This window comes from Petaurus breviceps, unplaced genomic scaffold (assembly GCF_028583685.1).
Source record: "Petaurus breviceps papuanus isolate PSGF00001 unplaced genomic scaffold, PetGlider_PUasm1.0 178, whole genome shotgun sequence".
Taxonomy (NCBI): domain Eukaryota; kingdom Metazoa; phylum Chordata; class Mammalia; order Diprotodontia; family Petauridae; genus Petaurus; species Petaurus breviceps.
The window spans coordinates 1277058-1296484 of NW_027185777.1; the positions used below are offsets into that span (position 1 = coordinate 1277058).

Consider the following 19427-nt stretch of genomic DNA (forward strand, 5'->3'; position numbering starts at 1 on the left):
ATTCCAGACTAACCTCACTTCCCTTTTAATGAGGTTGTTTACTAAGATTTTAACATTTGCTGGAATTTCCTTGCTCTTGCAAACAAAACAATACTTTTAGACAAGTATAATCTGTGGCTGCACCCACAGAAGGACTCTCATTAATGGGGAGAGGGTGTCAGTTTAGGAAATAGGCTAAGGGTTTGATTTAAGATTTCACTCCTTGTTTTGAATTTTTTTTATTTTGATCATTAAGTTTATAATAACAAATTTTAGCACCCACTGAAACCAAGTTAATGATTTATTATTTTTGTTAAATGATTATTTCAAAGTCTGGCCGAGGTGGGAAGGGACTGCAAAAGCCACAATGTAAGCTCTCTACAACATGGCCTTTGTGTGGGAACCTCTGCAGGGAGCCATCCTTCCCAAGACGGTCCTACTTGAGCAGCTATCAACAAGACCTCAAATTTCCCTCAGCCCCTTCACCCCTCCCAGTCATTGCTCCTTGTCCTGCCCTCTGGAGGCTCAGCAGAGCCACTCTCATTCCTTTTCTCTTTGATAGCCCTTCAGGGCCTGGAAGACATTGTCATCTTTGTCCTTCATCATTCTTTAGCGTAAAATTCGTCAGACCCCTCTGTTCTTTGTGTGATGTAAACTTGAGGCTCTCCACCATCCTTCTGGTCACCCTTTGGTTACTTGGTCATATCAGTGACCTTTAGGAACATTTGGTACTCAGAATTGGACATGATGTTGAAGAGGTAGTATGCTTGGGTCATCCTTACATAGCTTCCAAGTACAACCCCTTGAGTCTATGGTATTCACAGGTTGCTTTGACATTAAAATATCTTATCACCTGTTGGTTAAATTTTGCTAGGCTGGACCTTAGGTATCAGATACACAATCTTTGACCAGAAGCCTACAAGAGCTTCTGCTTTGCCTGAAGAGTATTCAAGGACCTAGGTTTACCAATACAAAACACTGAGGCATTGGAGTGCCTTTAAATGACTTTCATATAGCATTTATATGTGTGGATTTTTTACTGTGTACATAGCACTGTGTCAGATTCCAAAGGAGATGGAAAAATATAATATATGGTTCATGTCCTTTCTGGAACTTAAAAGATTATTATTTTTTTAACCTTTCTTCATAAGTGTAACTTAAATTTATTTAAAATATGATTTTATATAAGATTATATTAAAACTTTTTGAAGTATTTTATAATGAAATATTCTTGTTATGTCATGTTATCAAATAAAATCTTTCACTTATTTTTGCAAGTTTCATAGGATATTTCATTAAAATTTGTCTATTTTTTTAGGCACAAGCAAAGAAAAAGAAAAACAATGAGGAAAGAGAAAAGACCACAGCAAGTATCACTTACATTCATATATGATAACCGAGAGAGTTTTGTGTCAGGAGTATGGAAAATTAAATTTAATGGAATAAATAACCTAGGTCAGAATGAGGTCTTAGAGCCATAATTTATTCACTATAAAAGCCTAACGTGTAACAGTGTATGTCTTTGTTATTTGATTTCTTGTCCTCCAGTAATACCAGCATTATTAATAATAATGATATTTAACATTTGTATAGTGCTTTGAGATTTTCAAAGCAACTTACACACATTATTTCCTTTAACTTTAACATAGTCCTGTGAGGGAAATAATACTGATATCATCTCCATTTTATAGACAAGGAAACAGAGGCTTAGTCAAATTAAATGACTTGCCCTGGGTAATGCTGGGCAATTGACTGAAAAAAAGATGTTCCGCTATAGTAAATTTGCATGTGCTGATTTTTAGAATCACAATCTAGTATTACATGATGCCTGTGTGTTGTGTAATGTTTACTTTCATGTGTATTAATATTAAGGAAACTGTTAATTTAACTTTAAAAAAAAAAAAGACCATAGCCAGTATCACTTATATTTACTTAGGTTCAATTATTTTTTCTTGCATACTCAAAACTGAATAGTAGTTAACTTTTTAAATTTCATCATTTAATAGTTGGAATTAACATGAATTATTGGCACCTGGTGAGTGTTTTGTTGTTTCTGTTGTATCATTTCCTTCTCTATTTAGGGAAGGAAGTAGCCTTTAAAACTCAGGTACAAAAATAACTTCATTCATTAGAACCAGATAGAATGTAATTCATCCTTTCTGGTTTTGGTTTGTAGTAGGCTAAATTTATAAGTAGAATAAAGGACTTTGACAAGAAGGGGTGTAGAAGGTAGAGGGCAGAAAGCTTGAAGTGTATGTTACACTAGCAGACTTCCCTCCTATTTCTGTTCTAGTACTGCCTTCATAAAGTATGCATTAATATATTATTTTCATAGTACTAAGATTTTTTATTTCTAATTCAGTAAGTATCAGTAGATATAACCCACATAAGTAAAAACTCTTTAGATAATTCCCAGTAATTTTTAAGAACATAAAGGGGTTCTGAAACCAAAACATTTGAGAACCAGTGCCTTAATGCATTATACAGATGTTGAGTGGGTAATAGCAGGTGGAGGTGCCCTTTTATATGTGGTAGAAAGAACATTGACCTAAGAGCCAGAAAATGTGAATTCCTAACCTCGGCTTTGCCACTAATTATGGGACCTGGGGCAAGACCTTTCACTCCCTGATCCTGTTTCCTCAACAACAGAAATGGAGGGGCTGGACTAAAAGGTCTCTGAGATCCATTCCAACTCAGAAGTGTTATCTCCATGATATAACAGTTAAAGAAGTCAGGGTGTTGAGGGCAACTAGGTGGCGCAGTGAATAGAGCACTGGCCCTGGAGTCAGGAGGATCTGAGTTCAAATGCAGCCTCAGACACTTAACACTAGCCATGTGACCTTGGGCAAATCACTTAAGCCCAGTTGCCCTGCCTTCCCCCCTCCAAAAAGAAAAAAAGGCAGGGTGTGATTGGTTTGTGCTTCTTATTGGATGGTACTAAATAGAAAAGCCTAGCAGCAAAACCGCCCAGACCTTGGAGCTTGGATGTGGCAAAAAGAAAGCAGTAATGCACATGCAGCAGGAAGTAGACCCTGAAAGAGTAGAGAGATGACCATGAGAGGTGCGCACTCACCAGCTCAGCTAATGGCATCCCCTTGAGGGGCATCTGCACGGCCACTGCTCCCCACAGCAGCCCCCTCCTGGATCATGTGGCCCTCTCACCTCTCTAGAGTGATGGTTTTGCACTCAAGAATGTTCCCTGTGGTCTTAGCAGTATCGTGAGGACATCACTGAGGGGAAATCCAAAGAAATAGCCAGAACCACACAGCAGCCTCAAGACATTTTAAGCACAAGGAAAGATGTCTTTTTAATGAGACTTGGGCTTGAGATCTTTTAAAATTCTAACTTGAGGAAGTCTCAGAAGAATGTTGTAGATTTGTAGTGTATTGGCAGAGTTTACACCTTAGGAAAATGACGAATTAGAGTCTTTGGGTAAATTACTTCCCAAAATACCTGAGCATAAATTCTTGAAGTGGTGAAAAGATAGTCTTCCTTTATGCCTGTTTCACAAACTTGATGTGAGTTAGCTAGAAGAGCAGATTGACACTAACAAGGAATGTGGATGGGGTACATTTTATTGTACGCATTGCAATGATTTTTAAATACCATTAGAAAATAAAGCATACAGTGAAAACGATTTTTCTCAAGAGGTGAAAGGCCTCCTTGGATTTTGATGTAATAACGAATTTTGAAGAAAGCTGCCCTGAAAAAGTCCTTGAGTTCCACTTCCTTCCTTTTGCCTTTGAGAGAAACACCTGACCAAAAAGTTCTAGGGATCGTAATAGATCATTTAGAGCATCTCATCCAACCTCTTTACTTTACAGAAGGACACAGACTCAGAAAGGGCAAGCATTTGGCACAAGGTGGCTGTTAAGTAATGAAGCCAGGGTTTCAAACCTGACTTACAACTCTATGTTGACTTCAGCCATAACTCTAATAATGTCATCTGTGAGAGTTGTCTAGTGGGTGATGTTCAGCATACGCCATTCCACCAAGGCAAAGAAAGACAGAGAACAAGTCTAGCAAGAGGGAAACCACTGGAGAACTTAGAAAAAGCAGGGTCAAGACAATCAGAAGCAAAGGGAAGACAGGGAAGCCTCACAATCTCTATGGCATCTGTTCTTTCAATAGTAAATAATTCTACAGAGTAGCAATTGAGATATGCAAGTAACTGAAGGTTTAATCCTACAAGTGCCAAAATATTTTAGCTTTAGACCTGAAGGAAGCCACAGAATCCAGGAGGCAGAGATGAGGAAGGGGAGAGTTCTAGGAATGGACAGCCAGTGAAAATGCACAAGGGTTGGGAGGTTAACACTACAACAGAAATAAAAGATTGAAGGCTTCCTTCGAGTCTCAGGTAGACTGCCCCACCTTCTGTAAGAAGCCTCTCTCAGTCTTGGTGTCTTCCTTCTGAGACTGTTGTTTGTAAGCACTTGTTATTAGTGGTCTCCCACATTAGACTGTGTGCTTCTTAAGAGCAAGAACATTTTAAAATTTTCCTTTATTTACATCCCCAATACTTAGCTCAGTGTCTGGCACATAGTAGGTGTTTAATAAATGCTTGTTAATTTATCAGTATTTCAAAAAGTCAGACTATAGCATATCAGTAGTTTTAAGAACAAAGGACTGGGGCAGCTAGGTGGCGCAGTGAATAGAGCACCGGCCCTGGAGTCAGGTGGACCTAAGTTCAAATGCAGCACAGGCACTTAACACTTACTAGCCGTGTGACCTTGGGCAAGGCACTACCCAATTGCCCTGCCTTCCCCCTCCAAAAAGCAAAAAAAAAAAAAAGATTAAGAAGAAAAAATTATTTCTACTATATTATAACCTTTTATTACAAGTCAGTACTCCAAATTATTGTAGTTCAAACACTTTAATAAAACAATATTCTATGATTATGGTATATTTAAGTTATTAACAATAGCCTAAGGTTGTATAAAGTAGTTGTACTACAATTTCTATTTTTTTTTTCTTTTTGGAGGGCAGTTGGGGTTAAGTGACTTGCCCAAGGTGTGCTACCATTTCTTATTATTTAACAATAGTAGATTTAGTATTTCTGATCTGGAAAATGTTATATTAGTCAAAATGTGCTCTGTGTTGCTATTACATAATTAGAATTCCAAAGCCTATTCTCTTAAGATAGCATCATCATTTTAAATTAGAACTCTTCAAAAGTGAAATAGCCTTAGGAGTATATTTCTCCATCATTGGAAGGTAAAAATTAAAGAAGCATATAAGAATTATGAACTTTAGAGAACATCCCATCCAAACCCTCGTTTTTAACATGAAGAAACTGAGGCATAGAGATGGTGCTTGCCCAAGGTCACAAGAGTTGTAAGTGGCAAAGCCAGTGTTTAAATCCTCCCAGGCCTCCACATGTTTTACTGTCTCCCTCTGGTATCTTGTAGAGAGAATTTTTGTTCAGATACAAGCTGGTCTCATTGGTCACTGAAGTCCTTTCTAACTCTTAGAATCGATGAAATTTTATAAAATGAAATCATAAATTGGGGCTGGATATTAAAGCCAAGCTTTATGAAATTTTCTTTCCTGAAAGGGAACACTTAGCTAGAACTTAAATTCTTAATAAGTAGGTAACATGTTACTTTTCACGCTTTCCACATGAGCAGCTCTCTGCTGTTCATATATGGCAGTTGTCTAGGATCTGGAGAAATTAACAAGTTGGTTACTGTAAATCATAGGTTCTTACTCTAGAGTCCACAGATGCACACATATCCCAAGGATCTATAGGTAGATTTCAGGGGTTTATGAACTTGAATGCTGGGGGGTAGGGGGATTACATCTTTATTTTCACTAACCTCTAACTAAAATTTAACATTTCCTTCAATTATTGATATAACAACAAATCCATAGACTTCATTAAGCTGCAAGTGAGGGGTGGAGAGTGACTCTGGCTTTTTTAGACATCCTTTTCCTGGCATAGAATTTTCAAGAAAAATCACAATTAAGACGATTTCTTCCTTGGTTTGAGTAGCATTATTTAATTGTATTGCCAACCTGTTTTGAAAAAAACTTTATTAGAATGATCAGAACCAAGAGAATGTTCTATACAGTAACAGCAATATTGTTCAGAGAATAACTGTAAACTCCTAAATTATTCTGAGTATTACAAATACTCAGATCAACTACAGAGGACCTGTAGAGGAGGATATCGTCCACCTCCAGAGAAAAAAATGATAAATAGAAGTATGCATAGTATGGTTTTACATTCATATGCACGCGCACACACCTGTCTCATATGGTAGTCTTCCCTGGTGCGGGGGATTGGGGGAGGTGTATGATGGTTTGGAATTTAAACTGTAACCAAGAAAAATTTTAATTTCAGAAAAAGAAATAGCTTTTTTTAACTTGTAATTTCCCTATTAAAGCCTTTTTTTCTGGTTTTATGTGATAGATATTTTTTATCTTAAATGTAATGGTGCTCGTTGTATCATTCTTTCTAAGGAAAAGACAAAAAAGAAAAAGAAGCACAAGAAACATGGCAAGAAGAAGAAAAAGAAGGCCACTGGGTCAGGTCCAGAGTCGGCATAACCCTAGGACCTCCAGGACCTCCCTGCCAGAAAGTGCAATGTCTAAAGGAAACTTCAACTGTGAAAGTTATGGCTTCTGCTACCCAAATGCATGAGTGCTCCTGTGTTTTTAGAGCCTGAGGCTGCCGGCCAGACGAGGCCATGATTGTTGCCTGCTGCTTATTACATGGGGTACATTCACCTTCTTTGTTTGGTTTGATTTCTCTCCCCAGAATTCTTAGACCTGGGAGATAACACATTAGAGTCCAACTGGTATTTGAGATATTTGGAAATAAAGTAAAATCTTTTAGATAATGAATATTTTTAACAGGAAGTATCTAATTTTAAATTAGTAGACATAAAATCTAAATGCATCTTTAGGATGTGTTTAAAGTGACAAATCAGAGATACCCAGATGACTACAGTTGGCCTTTTTGAAGCAAGGGCATGACAGTAATGCCCTCAAAATCTTTACTTTTGTAGATGTATATTTTTTTCCCTTAATTTTTTGTTTACCTAGGGGAAAGGGTGGGGCGGGGCGGGATGGGGAGGGCGTCGCTATTATTTTAGCTAGCTGAATAGTGTGCCTTTTGATCCTTGCACATCCTATCTATTTCGGTCAGGACAGACACTGTGCTTCCTAGGGAGGCCAAGAGCTGGGTGGCAGCAGTCTGTCCCTTTGCATTCTGGAGCTCGGCTCTCTGCCAGCTACTTCAGGTAGCAAAGAAAGACAGCACCTGGCAGCATGAGTGGGCTCCAAAACCTAGGAAACTTACCTCCACTTCAATCTTATGAATATTTTTAGCAGTAGAATGTTACATAATTTGAATTAATTTTGGTTACACTTTGGAGGGAATCATTTCATAGAGACACTGGTTTGTTGTTTTGGGTTTTTTGGGGTTTTTTTTTTTGGTATAGATAGCTGAAATATTCTTAAATATTTTGCATGTTTTATACTATTTTGTTTTAACTAGCCAGGGAAATTCTATTGTAACCAGTGACCATTATTTTTTTGTATGAATTATGTTCCAGCTGCATTGTTTCAAGTGTGTAATTCCTTAATTCTAGCTATGATAAGTTCATTAACTCTGTTTAATTGCACACTTGCTGAAAATATTTAGCATGTAAAAAGCAGGTTTTTGATATTTAACGGCTTCATATTGAAGCTGATTTGCTATGAGCAAGTTAAGTGGCAGGCCTAGTATGCTATATGTCTTGTTACATAAAACTACTGCCAGAATCTCAGTAAATATACCGTTTAAAAAGTTTGTTGTCTTTATATATTAATATTAAATTAAGACAGGGATTAAAGTAAAGTAAGAATGACCTGATTGCTATTCCTGTGGCATATTTTACTAAGATTGGGTGCCTCAAATGTCTGCTGCTGAATTATGTTTACCAGTGATGTGAAAAGCAACCAAGAAGTCATTTTTACTTCACATTTTTATAATCAGTTACATGATATATAATTTACTGTCCATTGTGCCTGTTATAAAGGGTGTTCTAACTGTAGTATCTTAATGCACAGAATATTTTGGCATGACAAGAGGCTGAATAAATGGCTATTTTGCTAAAAAAATAGCTGTGTTCATTTCAGCTCCCTTTGTGTGTCACAAAGAAAGTGGAAAACCAGAAAACACTTGGGAGATCAATTGCATAGCAGCCCATCCCTGCCCCCAACCTTCCAGCCATGGGAGAAACGGTTTCTGAAGAGGTGTTTTGACTCCTCTAGTAATGCTACACATCAGGTTGCTAAGTAGGCTTCATCTGTAGAGCTGGAATGGCAGTGATGCTGGTGCCAACCAAGAAATAAGAAACTGAAGAATGACATTTTGTATACAAATTAACCGTTTCTGAATATAGCCTTCTGTAACAAAAATGTAAAAAAGATAAGTATAGATGATTTGTGTTACTATAGAAGTACCAATTTTAACATGTATAAAACACCTCTCTCTCATTAGCTGTCTTATGTTCAGATTATTTTTGTCAAGCTTTGTAGACTTGTCCAGGACAGTGATCATTGATGCCAGATACACTGGGCTTATTTGCCTTGGGTATTTATGTATTTCCTGGAGACATTGATTATTGTCTGCTCCTTGTTTTAGTGCTGCTCTGCAGTGTTAACTATCTAGAAAGAAAGCCAGACTATTTTATTGTTGATCTGAAGTCTTTAGCAGACTTCCAATAAAGGGTGTAAGGAGAAAAATGGATAGGGTGATAGTATTTTATAAATTATATTTATTCCAAATTCCTTACTAAGATGCTCACAGATTTTGCCTTTCCCCTAAGTTGTATAAACTTTGACCACTAGTTTTATAAAATTGAGGAAATCCTTTGATTGATAGCAAATATTAATTAATTTTGAAATTAGTGCTTGGGTAGAAATGTAGATTTTGTACTGATTTGGCCCCAAGTTTACTATTTGTAGAAATCATCAGGATATTGGTTTTACAAAATATAATAAGGTTCTCCCAAGCTGAATTTTATCTAGTATACAGGTGATTGTTCCTTAGAATTAGGGACCAAAAGCATTAGGGCCTGAATTTATTCATTCAAGAGCAGATGAATTGATTTATGTGGCAAAGGAGTATGATAAATAGAATCTCAGGAAAGTTAAGAAGGGAAATGCTATTCTGGGACCTTTTTTTTTTTTCTCATAAAAAGTTTTCAGTTTAAAATCCAAAAAAATCAAAGCCAGAAATTCCTTATCTAGAAAAACTGGGATGGGGGGGAGCCCTCAGCAGTTTAATGCCACGTAAGAGTTACTAGGACATTTGGAACCTTAGGATTCTTTTATAATAGCAATCAATTTGTCAGCATTTCTGTAGTCACCAAAGATTGGATGAGCCCAGGCACAGGCTGGAGAAGGGTAGGCAGCAGGTCGGCACAGTGGATAGTGAGCTGTGCCTGGATTCAGGATGACCTGAGTTCAAGTCCTGTCTCACACACTAGCTTTGTGACCCTGGGCAAGTCAATTCATGGCCATTTGCCTCAGTTTCCTCATCTGCAAAATAGAAATGATAATATCTACCTCCCCATATTGTTGTGAGGAGCTGATGAGAGAAAAGTTCAAAGCACTTTGCAAACCTTAAACATAAATTCTCCACTGTTCAGTGTTTCACAAAAGACAGGAATTCAACAATTAGAATTTGAACCAGCTTTCCTCACATGGTAGCAGAATCTGAGTTGAAAGGGACCCCAGAGGGTGTCCATTGTAACCCATGCATGAACTAGTATCTCTCCTCCGCAAGATACTTGACATGACAAAAGACTAATTTTTAGGAAATCTTTTATTTCAAACTTTAATCTACAACTAATGAACTATTTCCCCTAGTTCTGCCCCTCCCCGGGGGTCAAGCAGAAATTCATCCCTATTTGTACAAAGGCTTAAGGACCATTACTTTGTCTCCCCAGATCTCCAGGCTAAGCACTCCTGTTCCATCTGTCCACACATAGAACGATCTTAAAGATTTGGACTTAGCCTGTTTGTCCTCCTCTGGGCATTGGCTTATCAGAGTTATCCCAATAGAAACAAGGACAAAATGTCTGGTCCAACTAGCTTACTTATGCTGAAACTGTCCAAAACTAATGCTATATGATGTTATAACAGATTCAGATCAAATTATTCCTGTTCTAATCTTGAATTAAAAAAATAAAAGGACTCTTATTTTCCTTAAAAGGTTCTACTGAAACAGTCTCTGCTCTGTAGAGGTCACAAGATGCATGGTTCCTTAACTGAAATTTGCAGAAGGTACTACTTGATAGAAGAGTCTTTACCTATTAATAAGCTGGAAGCATCTTTGATGATCTTATGATAATTCAGATTGATGTAGCACCTTAGGGTTAGCAGGATGCTTTCTTCAGCACAACCAGGAGGTGGGCTATACAGACATTTTAGCACCTGCCCCGAGGTCACATAGCTAGGAGGGATCAGGCCTAGGATTGGAACCTGTGTTCTGATAAGTTCAGTCAGATTGCCTCTGATACCAATGGTGTATTAAAAAGGAGGAGGAAAAGCCTTCTCCCTTCCCCCGCCCCCCACCCACATCCCTGCTGTAGGATATGTTGTAAAGAGTGAAAGTTTGGGAAACATGAGAAATGCCTAAAGAACGGGATCATTTGGCCTTTGGTGTCTTACCTCTGTTGGAAGACCACAGGCACGTTTTGCTAGTAATAAGTGTATATGTGCCCTGCTTATTCTTAAGAGGATTGGGTGGTGGAAAAGGAACAGTATTCGCTCTTCTCAGAAAATTACCAAGGAAGTGGCTGAACTTAGAGGCCTGAGACCAGGACCCTTTCTACTTTGTAGGTGACCTTCAAATCCAATTCCCTTGGAGCCAACCTAAAACTATCCCATCATGTCCTTGAGTAAGCTGTGTGACCTTGTTCTCTCTTGATTGAAACAAACCATACTAGCACATTTCCCTCTTTATCACATATAACTGATTATCAATGTGGTCTCTGTCAAACACAGGAGGGAAACTAGTGCTAATGGGGTTTTGGTAGTGAATCTGCCCTGACTTAATAGCTGCCTGGCAGCCAGAATGCATTCCATCACCCATTGCTGTTGTGTTGGATACCCCTGTTTTCCCATTTGGATTTTGCCCTCCCCTCCTCTCCCAGAGGCATGACTTGATGTCTCCTGCTGTCTGGAATGTCCCCATTTATGCAATTTAGCCTTCAGAATCCTCTTTGTTTGGTTCCTGAGTTGTTGGCATGACGACATTATGTCCTGGCTGTAGCCGCACCAGAGAGCATCTGTGAAAGCCTTAGTAGCACCACCTCCGCTCCCCAAGGTTTTGTTGTTGGCTCAGATCATGAGTCTGAAGAGACTGATGTGTGGCATTGACTTGAGGGACCTCAAGAAGGTGGTGACAGCCCTAAGCAAAGCAGCCACACATTGTAAGTACTTCTGGGAAATGTAACTACTGCTTAACTTGGAACATCTGGATGACATCTACCTCCATAGGGCCTGGATCTATGATTTCATTGGTACAAGGAACTCCCTCTGCTCCTGCAAGTCTGCAGGTTAGAATCTGAAATAGTTGTCCAGATCTCTGAGCCATTACAAGGGGTCACATACCAAGTATGAGTGGAGCAGTGCCATGAGTTCAGGTCATCCAGGTTCCCTCCCCTCTCCACCCAGCTGCTTCATGAGGAGACTTCTACTACCCTCTTAGCCTTTTGGGAAAATATTTTTTAAAAGATTTGTGATTAAATCAACAACAAAATAATAGTATTTATGTTTCAGGAGGCAGGGTGGCAGAGTTGATGGAATCAGGAAAACCTGGATTTAACACCTGACCCTGGCATATATTAGCTGGATGGCTCCACTCACCATGAACAATTCACTCGACCTCTTGGTGCCCACTAAATTATAGACCTGTTACCACCCTCATCTTGAATCCCTTCCAGTGGAGGGAGTTTCCCATACTGATGAAATGACAGGTCCAACCAGAAGGAACTGGAAAAAGTGACAATTTCTGATCTGGTCATATCAAATCTTGGGTGCACAAGTATATCCAGAGAATTCAAGAGTATTGGAAAAGCAAGAAATGATTTCTGTTCTACTTGGCGTATAACTTCGAAACACCAAGAGTGAAAGGGAAGTTACTGGGCACATCTCAGTCCACTCTCCAGGCTTCTCAAGTCTGCTGTTCTCTCTCTGGCCTACAAATACTTTCACCAACATTTTAAAGATTAATAGGCAGATGTTCACAGTCCATAAAGGGAAATACTGGACGCTTGTAGATTACATTGAATTTGATTGTTTAATAGAATTGAAAAACAAATCAGCTGTCAGCTAAGACAAGATTCACCCTACCGAAGACTCCAGAACTTGTTAGAGTGTCTCACAAAGGGAGTGTGGGAAGGTGGTTTGTTCTCAGAAGACCCAGGTTGGAATCTAGGCTCTAGGGAGCCTTGGGCAGGTTAGGTTAGCTAACCCTTCTCTCGGGGGTCCCTTCCCAGCTCTCGGTGCATAATCTTATGGACTCTATCAGGCATTCCTCTTATGTCATGTACGTTCCCCTCTGTGGTTTTAGTTCATTTCCTCTGGTCTTGCCCTTGGGGATAGAGAGCCGTCGTCCTCTTGTGTCACCCTTACATACCTACTCTGTACAGGTCATTGGGTTTTTCTCCTCAGCCTTATTTTCCAGGCTTTTTATTTTCTATTATAGTTTTTAAAAATAAGGCTTATCATTGTCCAGCAGCTGTCTGTTCCCTAATAATGCCCCTTCCTTCTGCTTGGTACTCCCTTTCTGCAATGCCCTTTTTGCTAGAACCTTCCATATTTAAAATGCTCCATTCTAAGGCAGAGAAGGTGGAAATCTGCATTGGTGGAGGGAGGTTCCTCATCTGGGAGTTCCCCATACCCAGTGAAATTACAGGTACAGCCTTTATCCCTTTCTCTTCCCCTGCCATAGACATATATACACACATATACATACATGCATGATGTCTCCCCCACTGGACTGTGAGCTTGAGAGCAGAGCCTGCTTCACTTTTGTCTTCAAATCTTCAGTGATAATAAGCACAGTGCCTTTGACATAATTAATGTTTAATAAACATTTATAGAGTAGTTGATTTTGCTTGAAGTTGATTTTTTGATGAGTCACACTGTCCCTTTTACTACCTACGTCCTTGGGAAGAATGGGCCCCAACAAAGTCAAACACTCTTACTCTAACTTGAATAAAGATATCAGAAATTTAAATATCAAAGCATAACATTTAAAACAACGCATCATCATTGACTTCCTCTCTTAATTACCTTAACATTCAAGTCCTGTTTTGTCATCTTGTCCTTAAAGCCTTTGCAACTTCTCCAGCTCACATAGTTCTCTCCCTGATGCAAACATCTACATCATTTCTGGTCCAGAGCATGCATTTTAGCAAGTAATGTATATACCATCTGTATACAGAAACAAAGAAAATATTTATAAACCTAAATCTAAACAATAATGATATTTTAAATAATGAGTGGGTCAAAGAATATATCATAAAAATTTAGTAAATGAGAGAAAATGATGAGAATGGCATACCAAATTTCTGGGATACAGCCAGCAGGGGTGGTGGGGAACCTGTGGCCAAGAGAATGCTCATAAAGGTGTAACAACTAGCTCTCCAAAAATTGTCACAGTTTAAAGATTAATCTGCATTATCAAAGTTTTCTCCATCATTGTCTTGTCTTGGCTAGACTTATAAATAATAAGTAAGCCCATAAATTAAGCCGAGATTTGTAGCAATTGCCAATGTCTAAGTTATAATTGCTCACATTGAAAATTTAATTATCAGGGGCAGCTAGGTGGCACAGTGCACCAGCCCTGGAGTCAGGAGAACCTGGGTTCAAATCCAACCTCAGACACTTAACACAAAAAAACTAGTTGTGTGACCTTGGGCAAGTCACTTAACCTCAATTGCCCTGCATTCCCCCCTCCAAAAAGCAAAAAAAAAAAATTTTTTTAATAACTCTCTCGAGTCAGTATTACCTGGTTACAGTACACATGTAGACAGAACTGAAACATTCAGAAGCAAAAATACATCTGAAAAGACACATTAATAAAATAGAAAATGAAATTTAACTATTAAGAACTGGAAAATAAGATAAGCTCAAAAGGCTGAAAATTAGAGGAGGAATAAATAAAAAGGGTTAAAGGTGGTTCTTTGAAAAGACGGCATTCACGCAATGAAAAAGGGGAAAATAAAACCAGAAGAGGCGAATTATCAGAATCTATCAAAGACCATATGCTAGCAAAACTCAGAATTTAAAGAGATTCCCTACAAATCTATAAAAATGACCCAAATTAACTAAACATGAACTAGAAATTGCAAACAATTCAATCTTAGAAAATAAAGTCGATGGGGTGGCTAGGTGGTGCAGTGAATAAAGTACCAGCCCCCCAGTCAGGAGGACCTGAATTCAATTCCAGCCTCAGACACTTGACAAGTGTCTGTGGGACACTTGTGTGGCCCTGGGCAAGTCGCTTAACCCTGTTGCCTCTCAAATAATAAATGTGTACTCTAGACCAGAAATGCTATAGATGTTTGGATCAGGGAGAAGTTGTGAGCTGGAAAAGCTGGGAAGGCTTTAAGGATGAAATGGAACTTAAGTGGTAAGTTGATTGAGTTTTATCAAGAATGAGTTTTGTTTTACAGACATTTAATTAATGTATGTAATTAATACCTATATACAAACTATATATTACACATATACATAGTACATATGTAATTAATACAAATACAGAGTAATACATATATAAAAATTCAAAAAAGAAAACTACTGATTTTATAAGGCAAATACAGTTCTGGTATCTGTTCTAGGGAAGGGTAAAAAAAAACAAATAATATAGACCAATTCACTAACCAATATTAATGCAAAAAAATCCTATCAATCAAAAATATTACAGTAATATATATTTTTAAAAGTTTTACTACATAACCAAGCTAGAGTTCTACAAGGGATGCAAAGATAGTTCAACACTAAGAAAACAACATGATTTGTTGAAAAAAAAACCAAAGTGCATAATTATATCAATATATGTGGAAAAAGTTTTTGACAAAGCACAACAATAATACTAAACAAACAAAAAATCAATCCTACATTGCATAGGTAATAAAAGGTCACTCTTAATATGATAAAATATATGTAACATAAATTGAATTATTTGCCATAGGAAAACACTGGAAAGTTTCCCAGTAAATACAGGAATAAAGCAAGGATGACACCCCTTTTCCCCACTCTTACTGGATGTAGTTCTAGAAATGCTGGTCGAAATATTAAGGCAAAAAAAATAATAAAGGCATAAACAGGCACAAAGAACCTAAACTTGTCATTTGCTGACATAGTATTAATTTACTTAGAAAATACCAGAGAAGCAGCAAGGGGACAATAGCTTCAGTAAGATAGTAGAATATAGAGTATTTCTATTAAAACAATTACCATTTTTCTGTAGTAATAACAAATTTCAGAGAGAAACAATAAAAGGGAAAATCCTATTCAAAATAACTTTTAAAATGCATAAAATATTCTCTAGGCTGTCTACCAAACACACTCAGTGGTTAGATAAATAAAATTACAAAGCACTTTTAAAGGAAGTAAAGGACAAGGATACTAATTGTTCCTGCTTGGGCTAAATAAGTGTGATTAAAACAAACGAGACTAACAAATATTTTGTGCTATACCAACCAAACTATCAAAGGAGGGGACCTTATAGAGATGAACTAAAAACGAAATTCATTTGGAATAATGAAAGGACTAGAATGTCAGGAGAAACAGCTTGCATATCTGTTGGGTAAAAGGGGTTGGAATCACTTCCAGACCTTGAATTATGTCATTAAAATAGTGACCCTGAAAATTCTTTGGTACTGATTTTAAAAAGAGAGAAAAGTAGACAAGCAGGATAGACTAAATGGATGATCAGCCCAAGTCAATAAACCAGTGTGATGAGATTCTGTACTTGCTTGCCCAACCCTCATATATACTAACAGATTGGGTCCCCAGAATTTCTGGCTTCATCTCCCCTTAACAGATGGAGATGCTCCTGAGAGGCAGTAGGACTTTTTTTTTCTTTTTGGAGGGGGTAAGGTAGGGCAATTGGGATTAAGTGACTTGCCCAAGGTCACACAGCTAGTTTTGTGTTAAGTGTCTGAGTAGCACTCTTAATGATACCAGATTAATTATTTTCCCTGTTTATTCTCCTTCAGTATCATCTCTGTTTAACACCCCAATATAACTTAAGCTATTAAATCTCCTTGATATCACTAACAATCAATTAGCTTTTACAAAGGGATAATTACTGAGAAAGAAAGTACAAACATCCCCCCAAAATGGGACTTCTCTATCCCATCTGCCACCTACATCCCTGAGGGGAGTGGGCTCAAGTTTAAAGTAATCTTCTATAGACTTTTTGCCCCTCCGAGTTTACATTTTAATTGTATTAATTTTAAATTGTTTTTACATGTATTTGTCTGCCCCTCCCACTGCCCCCGCTTAAAAAAAAAAAAAACCCTAATCATAAACATGCATAGTCCAGTAAAAGAAATTACTTCAATAGTCATTCCCCAAAATGTATATACCTTTGCATTTTAGGTTTATTGCCTGTCTGGCAAGAGGTGAGTGAGTGTGAGGATTCATATTCAGCCCTCTGGACTCATGGTTTATTATTACATTGACAAGAGCGCTAAAGTCTTTCAAAGCTGTTTTTATCTACGATATTGTCATTGTTTAAATTGTTCTCCTAAGTCTGCTTATTATTTACTCTGTATTATTCATGATTGCCCCAGTTTCCTCTCAAGCTGCTCATTTCATAATTTCTTAGTGCATAATTTTTTCCATTACATTGATATGCCTTATTTTATTAAACCATTTTTCAGTAGGACATCCCCTTAGTTGCCATTTTTTGACTACTGTGAAAAAAATTGCTAAAATATTTGTGTACATATATATTCACACTTCAGGACTACAGTAGCTCAAGGGGCTTTGCTGCCAACAAACTATTGGGTAGATTCCATTTCCTGGACCACTGGTGGTTCATCTGAACTTTGGATTCTCACAGAGTTGCAACCTAATATATTCCGTTTCCTCTACTCATTCATTTAAGAGGAGATAGAACAAACACAAAGGTAAAACAACTGAAATGCCTTGTGTTGAAGGCCATGTAGCAAGTCTATGTAGGGTGAAGTGACCATTGGTTGCACATCTCTCCCCACCCACAGTCTTAGAGTACCTCATTTGCCCACAGAGAAGCCAGATCAATTCAACCTGTCCATATGTACAACTCAGCGACCAATTAAAAGGCTTTATTCACCATCTGTTAAGCATACAAAATAATCATAGAATACCTACACATGCTTTGAATGGGTGCAGGGTTCCCTCCATTCGGCATCATCCTAGATTTCTGTGATGGAGAAGGAGACTCACAGACCTACAAACACACACACACACACACACACACACACACACACACACACACATACACACACCAGTTGACAGCAGACGACTGTGTGTGCCCTCTAGACTAGGCTATCATTGGCTAGTCTCCCCATTGGAGTGGAGTCTGATAAACAGTGGAGTAATCAACAATCACTTAAGTGACTACTGTTAGTCAACTATTGTGCCAAGCAATAGAGATATTAAAAAAAGGCCTTGACTTGTATTCTTATGGGGGGGGGGGGTAAAGAACATGTAAAGAAATAGGCATTTTTCAAGGTAGATAAAGAATAGATAGAAAATAACCTTAAAAGGGAAAGGTGTAGCTGCTTGAGAGCACCAGGAAAGGCCTCTTACAGAAAACGAAGTTAGGTCTCGTGTGTGTGTTAATTTATTTCAATTTCTTTTATTTCTTCCTACCACTGCAATGCCAATAAACAACAACAACCAAAAAACCCTCACAATAAACATGAACTGTCCAGCAAAACAAATTTCTATATTGTCCATGTCCAGATATGAATGACCTACTCTCTTGTGTTTTAAGTCCGTTACATCTCTGGAAGGACACGGCTGGAATAATTTGTCTTTGCTCTACCAGACTCATTGTTTTTCATTGTGTAATGGGTGGCTCAAAGCCTGTTTACATAAAATTTCCTCATTAATGGAGATGGATTGCTCAATGTTCCACTCCTGCATGAGGGGTAGAATTTGAAAAAAGAGAGGACCTGCTCTGGCTTTCGGCCTCAGTAGACAATACACACACTTCCAAACCCTCTTCAAGTCTCTGAAGGGAGAGACTCTGGAAAAAAGCCAACATGTAAAAGAGCCAACATGTTCCAGCCTACTCCACTAGAAACTTTGAGGAATGTTGCCTTGGGTGAGATCTGAGACTATCGGTTGAGCTAAGTTATTTCACTCTTAGTGGGCATCCTCATTCATTCATTATTGCCTGGTTTTATATTCTCGTAGGTGTACTTTCTCTGATGCCAAATTTGCTATCTACTTGGATAAATGAGTTTATTTGCTACGTGTATACATTGTAGAACCGGCATTTGGTGAAAAGGGAGTTAAGCCTTGGATATTTAATTTAGGGCAACCACAAGTGCAGCTTAAACCTAAAAATTATTGCCCTAGACTAAATATTTAAGCAAGCAGATACATTTGCCTTAATCAAAATTCTAATGTCTTCCAAAGCTGCTTTTTCTCTGAAATCTTGTCATTGTGTAAATTGTTCTCCTAGATTTGTTCACTTCACTCTATATGAAATTATGAAAGTCTTCTCAGTCTCCTTTGAAACTGTCCATTTTGTCATTTCTTATGGAATAATATTCCATGATATTTGCAAACATCACTGTTCCCCAATAAGTGAAAACCCCCTTACTGTCCAGTTTGAGGCTACTACAGAAAGTTCTACTATAAATATTTCTGTACAAATGAGTTCTCTTCCTCTTTCTTTAATGTGTTTTGAGTATAGGTTAGGCTGAATCTTAAAGGAAGCCAGGGAAACAGCGGTGAAGGTGAAGAGGGAGAGCATTGAGGAATGTGGGACAGCTTGGGCAAAGATGAAGCATTAGGACATGGACTGTCCTGTGTAAGAAACAGGAAGAAGGATAGGAGAGCTAGATCATAGAAAGAATGTAAGGTAGAAAAGGGTCAGGCTCTAAAGAGCAAGAATTCTCCATACTTGATGAGAACAGCTGAGAAGACTGGCAACCATTAGATTTAAACTAACTTCTTACCCCACATGACACAATAAGCTCAAAATGGATTTGCAACCTTGTTGCAGCAAGCACCCCAGTATCCCCAGGGTGCCTGCTCACACAGGTTCTTGGATCTGCTTTGTTAAAGGAAAGCAATTCAAAATGGGTTAACAAGCTTACTTTAATCAGTCAGACATATATCGTTTACCTTGTTCAGGAGAAAAGGTGAGCACCCTGAACCTCAAAATATACAGGCATAATTATCAAGACAGAAACATCAAGTAGACAGATTTC

General features: G+C 38.1%; 2 protein-coding genes across 4 annotated transcripts in view; both read left to right on the forward strand.

The window, feature by feature from the left end:
* Positions 1-7774, forward strand: part of FAM133B (family with sequence similarity 133 member B) — a 28025-nt gene extending 20251 nt beyond the window's left edge. For all 3 annotated transcript variants that reach the window (XM_069086153.1, XM_069086151.1, XM_069086152.1), the window contains 2 exons: positions 1298-1345; positions 6442-7774. In XM_069086153.1, the coding sequence (XP_068942254.1) occupies positions 1298-1345; positions 6442-6528 (135 nt within the window). In that variant the 3' untranslated portion in view covers positions 6529-7774. The remainder of the gene's footprint in view (positions 1-1297; positions 1346-6441) is intronic.
* A 3549-nt stretch (positions 7775-11323) lies between these two features.
* Positions 11324-19427, forward strand: part of LOC138159872 (calaxin-like) — a 24672-nt gene continuing 16568 nt past the window's right edge. The window contains exon 1 of the mRNA XM_069086154.1: positions 11324-11408. Within this exon, the coding sequence (XP_068942255.1) occupies positions 11324-11408 (85 nt within the window). The remainder of the gene's footprint in view (positions 11409-19427) is intronic.